The 5,338-nt window shown below is 64.3% G+C and overlaps 1 protein-coding gene across 1 annotated transcript; it reads left to right on the top strand.

Moving 5' to 3' along the window:
• Positions 1-1,848: 1,848 nt before the first annotated feature.
• Positions 1,849-5,338, top strand: FADS6 (fatty acid desaturase 6). The gene is made up of 6 exons (XM_088536495.1): positions 1,849-2,116; positions 2,896-3,062; positions 3,155-3,335; positions 4,223-4,410; positions 4,881-5,060; positions 5,189-5,338. The coding sequence occupies exons 1-6, from the start codon at positions 1,849-1,851 to the stop codon at positions 5,336-5,338; spliced, it is 1,134 nt and encodes a 377-aa protein (XP_088392621.1).

Below are 5,338 nucleotides of genomic sequence, written 5' to 3'. Positions count from 1 at the left end.
TGTGCACGGAGGCTTTTGGAGGCTGCACAAAAGCCTATAGGGCCCCCCTGGGCCACTGCACACAGAGGCCTTTGGAGGACATACGAAAGCCTGTGGGGCCTCCTTGACCCAGTGCGCACAGAGGACCGCAGCCTGTCCCTCTGCTTGCAGCTCATCAACCCCATGGGACATTAATTGCTCTTCCACCCTACAGAGGAGCAGGTTCAGTTGTTCCTTGCTGGTATGGGACTGGCAGTAATGAATCCCTCACTAAGTTAATTACCCAAATCGCATGTTGAACCTGTAAGGAGCAGGGAACCAAAGCCCACCCCAGGGCCGCGGTTATGGCTGTGGGCCCAGTTTGGCTTTCACGTGTCCCAGCTCGCAGGATCCTGTGCCGGGCGGGACCATCTCGCCTCCACCCGGGGCTTGTGCTGCCCCCTGCAGGCTGCTCCGGGACTGGCGGGGCTTTGACGTGTTTTCCCCCCAAAATGGGGGAAGTTGATTTGGAGAAGGGGCCCGGTACAGCCCTTGGGGTTTATGTCTCAAGTCTTCATGTGGACACCTAAGAGCCGAGACATGGGGCGCCGTGCGGCTCTGACGCATCCCCTGGGAGAACCGGAGTGGCTGCTTTTCTCCTTTGCCCCACGCTTGCCCTGGGAAACCTCCTGCCCGGTCCTGCTGGAGCGGCGCCTCTCCCAGCCGGTCCTGCTCCCCCGCTGGCGTCTCCACCAACGCAGCTCCTGCCTCCACTATGGAGCCGGCTGCTCTCTGCGAGTTAGAAACCTTCCCCCTGGAGTGTCAGCTATTCCTGCCACTCTTCAACATGGTCTGTAAACTTCTCTTTCATGAAGGCGGCCTCAGCTGCCAGCTGCCCTGCGAGGCCGGGGCTGAGTGATGGCCCTGCTCCCCTGTCCCGCGCGGCTGCCTCCTTTTGCAACGCGCAACCCTGGTGCAGCCGGGAGCTGGGGCGGGCAGAGCACCCCAGCTCTGGGGGCTGGTTCCCTGGCGCCCCATGTCTGCCGTGTGTGGCTGCTTGTGGGGTGGAAGGAAGCTATTCCAGCAGGGAAAGCAATGCAGCAGGTGCAGGGATGGCCACGCAGCCCTGCATAGCCCCCCTCTTTCCCCATTGCCTGATGTCTCTAAGCCCCATGTTAAAATAACTGTGGGGGCCAAGGGATCACTCCCTCGCAGAACACACTGCCTTCGCCCTCCCTGTCCTCTCCAGAAGGAAGGAAACCCTATCCCCTGCCCTAGATACTCTGCTTGGGTTTCTCGGGGCTATTCTTGGCACGGGGCTCCATTGCCTTAAGCATTTCCACTGCGCTCTCCATCCCTCTTATTCCCCCCCTTCCTCTCTCCGTTCTTCCTGTCGTCCCTGTGCCCTTGGCTGCCGCGGTGCCTCCGCTGGGCGCTGAGGATGGAGGCCACGGTGGGACATGGCTGGATTAGTGCAATCGCTCATCTGCATTCGCTGCCCTCCCCGTCCTGCGCTGCTCCTCCCTTCCCCAAACTGCTCCTGGCTGGGACGCGCCGCGCGGAGCCCGGCCGCCTGCCCAGGCACGGGTAGCAGTGCACCTGGGTGAGTACCGGCACGGCGGCTTCCCCGGAGCCGGGGGCTCTCCTGCCCGTCGCTGCACCCGCATCCCGATGCTTCCCGGCAGCGCTGCTCCTCCGGCGTTTATTTCCCTAACGTCGCTGCCCTTGCCATGTCCTTTGGCAGCAGCACGGGCGGCTGAGCCCGGTTGCTCGGCGGGGGATGAGATGGGAGGTGCCGGGGACACTCGTGTGTGAGCCCGGCGGTGCCGGCGGCTCCGTCCAGTGGCCGCTGCCCCGGTGCGACTCGCGGTGTCCGCGCTCCACAGCACGATGCCGGCGGAGGACGGGGCCCCGCGGGAGCAGCCGGGCGTCCCCAGTGGGGTGTCACAGAGCGCGGCGCAGCGGGGGCAGCCCCCGTCCGGCGGCGGCGGGACGGAGGTGACGCCGAGGGAGCAGGCGGCCGCGGCGTCCCGCGAGGACGCCCTCATGGGCGAGCTCTCGCGGCTGGTGCAGGCGGCGGTGAGGAGCAGCAGCTGGTGGGAGCGGCACGGCGTGGACATCTGCATCCTCGTCCTCAGCTTCCTCCTGCTGCCCGCCGGTGAGTGCTGCGGCCCGGCCACGGCGCCGGCCGCGACGGTCTGTGCTGCGCTGGGGGCGCCTGCCTTGGCGGGCGCAGCGGGCCGCGAACCAGCAGTGCTGCCCCGTGCCAGGCTGCAGGCGCCCTTGCCCTGCTGGCATCCAGCCCCCGGGCACCTTCCCAGTGCAGGGTGCCACGATGGGGCTTATGTCCTCCTGGCCAGCACCAGGTTCCCCCCAGCTTTCAGCCCAGCTTGAGCTTTTAAACCCCCGGGGCTGCTGGCATCGTGGGAGGACGGTGCTTGTCCCAGGAAACAGCCTGTCCTTCCTGTCCTGGCCGACCCTGGAAATCCATCGGGGTGAAATTGCCCCCAGGCTACATCCAGGGAGAGATCGAGCTCTTGCGAAAGCCCCGGGGCTTGTGTCAGGCACCACATCCTCCTCTTGTGCCTGTCTCGGGGTGTCTCCTGCTTTCCCCCACCAGCCAGATCCACGCAGAGCCAAAAAATTCCCATCTGGAAGCGGCCAAGCCCTGGCGCGCCCCTGGCGCGGGTGGAGGCGGTGGGCACCAGGAGCTGGGAGCGTCGGTGGGGAGGGTTGCCCAACCCGCGGCACGCTGTTTTCCCGGCTGCGCCTGGCCTTGTGCCTGTGGGAATGTGGCAGTGCCGGCACGTCCGGCTGCGCCGCGGCGTCTCCCGGCTGCCACGAGCGTGTTTGCCCCCCGGGACGCGGGGCTGCGGGGCAGAGGCCTGGCGTGGAGGCTGTCCCAGGTGCTCATCCCATCCTCCCATCGCCCTGCAGGGTTCCTGTGCCTGCGGTCAGCCCACGCTGCCCCCTTCCTGGCCGGCATCGTCATCCTCGGCGTGGTGCACCACACGCTGACCGTGAAGGGCAGCCACCTGGCCAGCCACAACGCCCTCACCGAGTCCAAGGCCTGGGGCAAAGTGTGGGCCATCTTCTTCATCGAAGTGAGCGGGCACCTGAGGCGGTCGCGCAGCAGCGACCCCGCTGCGCGTGGTGCCACGTCCCTGGGCGCTGCCTCTCCTCTCTCCCCTCCCAGCTCTGCTCGGCTTTCACGGCCGAGCAGGCCACCTACAACCACGTGAAGCTCCACCACGGCTACACCAACATCATCGGCCTGGGCGACTCCAGCACCTGGAAGCTTCCTTTCCTGAACTGCTACGTCTACATGTTCCTCGCGCCCCTCGCGGTGCCCGTCATCACCCCTCTCGTCGCGCTGGGTGCGTGTCGAGCCACGCTGGGAAGGGGCCCTAGCTCTAGTGAGGTTGTTGGGGAGGTTTCACCCTGCCGAGGAGTCACAGCTGGTCACATCTGGGTGGCTGAGGTGGGTCACAGTGCAGTGCAGAGCAGTGATGCTGCTCGCTGGTTCATCAGGATCTGCTCCAGCAAAGGTGCTTCCTCCATCTCTTCTTCACACTTCAGACCTCCCACGTCGGTCAAGCCGTGAAGGCTCCGGCAAAGGCCATCGGGAGCCCAAGTGTCCCAGACCTGCCCTGCCTTGATCCATAGCCCGGCTCTGGCCAGGCTCCCGTTTGCGCGTGGGTGCCTGGGCGCTCAGAGGGTCGCGGCGGCAGCAATCGCTGCGTGCAGGGTCAGGGCTCAAGCTGCTGCTTGGCAGAAGCTCCGTCAGACCACACGGGGACTGGAAAGGAATGGTGGTGCCAGGAGATGATCGGGGAAAACGCTTGGAAAATGCTTGGATAAGGAAGCGCAGCCCTGCTGGGCTTTGGGGCTGAGCGTGCAGTTCTGGGCAATGCCAAGGAAAGCAGAGAATGACTTGGCAAATGGAAAGAAATGGTTGATTCAGCTCGATTTTCCTACCCTGCCCCCATTGCAGAGAAGGGAGCAGGATTTGGTGCTGTTTTTGCTCTGTCCTTGACCAGATGAGCTCTGTGCCCCTCGGAGGGATGGGGCTGGCAGCATCTCCGAGCTCCAGCCCATTAAATGAGCCCTTGAGCAGCTCAGCAGGGCTTGGGTCTTCCAGCCAGCCTGGGGCTGGGGGAATGGGCCAGGAGGGCAGGATGAAGGCAGCGCAGGGCTGCACGGCAGGTTGCGTGCCATAAGCCTGGGCCTCCCTCCCACGTGCTGACTTTTCTTCCCTTTGCAGATTTGCTGAGGAGCGTCAAGTTGAAAACAGCTGTCCGGACCGTTTGTTTCATGTTTCTGGGTCTTTATTCCCACTACTGGATTCTGCTCCACGTCTCAGGCTTCCAGTCTGCCTGGTCCGCTCTGCTCTGCATGCTGGTGACCCGCTCCCTCCTTGCACATCCCTATATCCACGTGAACATCTTCCAGGTAGGAACATAGAGCTCCAGATGTCCTAACAGCCTTGGCAACGGGCCAACCACCACCCAGTCCTGATGTCGCTGGCGAGCTAAAGACGGGCAGGATTTGCTTTAATCTCCCTAGTGCTGATTCTGGAGCAGAGGAGGCTCAGGCCCAGAGTGTCAAGGAGGGGAAATGTTGATCGCAGATCTGTTGGGAGAAAGAGTAAATGCAAAAGCTGTGCTGGGATCTCCTCCCCGCCGGGGTGAATGGTGGTGACATGGATTTGTAGGGTCTTGTTGCATTTATGCTGTTGTAGATGAAGCTGGATATCCCTGGGCTGGGCAGAGGCTGTTTGCGCCGGTGTGTCTGGGGGATGGAGCCCAGGGTGCTGCATGGGGGCTCTGCGTCCGCATGCAGACGGGCCGGGCGGCGGAGGGCAGGACACGGGGCAGGTGGCCGCGAGCTGCCGTCCCCAGCGCCGCCGGCCTCCCCCGCAGCACATCGGGCTGCCCATGTTCGCGGCCGACAGGAAGCCCACGCGGATCCGGCTCATGAGCCTTGGCGTGCTCAACCTGCCCCGCAACGCACTGCTCGACTGGTCCTTCGGCCACTCGCTCATCAGCTGCCACGTGGAGCATCACCTCTTCCCCGGCCTCTCCGACAACATGTGCCTGAAGGTGAGGGCAGGGGCAGCGCGGCCTGGGCTTGCGCGGGGGCTCGGAGCCACCGGGCTGGACGCGCTCACGGACGCCGGTGCTGCCCCCGGCACATCCTGCCCGGGGTGATTCCGCCTTGGCCTTTGCAGATCAAACCCATCGTATCCCGGTACCTGCGGGAGAAGCGGCTGCCCTACAACGAGGACTCCTACGCGTCCCGGCTCCGGCTCTTCCTGCAGAAATACGAGGAGCTGATGGTCCACGCTCCCCCCATAACAGAGCTGGTCGGCATCCAGTGA

The sequence above is a fragment of the Tinamus guttatus genome, unplaced genomic scaffold, assembly GCF_059628265.1.
Source record: "Tinamus guttatus ecotype Peru unplaced genomic scaffold, ASM5962826v1 Tinamus_guttatus_pri_ptg000674l, whole genome shotgun sequence".
NCBI lineage: Eukaryota > Metazoa > Chordata > Aves > Tinamiformes > Tinamidae > Tinamus > Tinamus guttatus.
The sequence above is the reverse complement of the archived record's forward strand: the minus strand, read 5'-3'. Positions and strand labels throughout refer to the sequence as shown.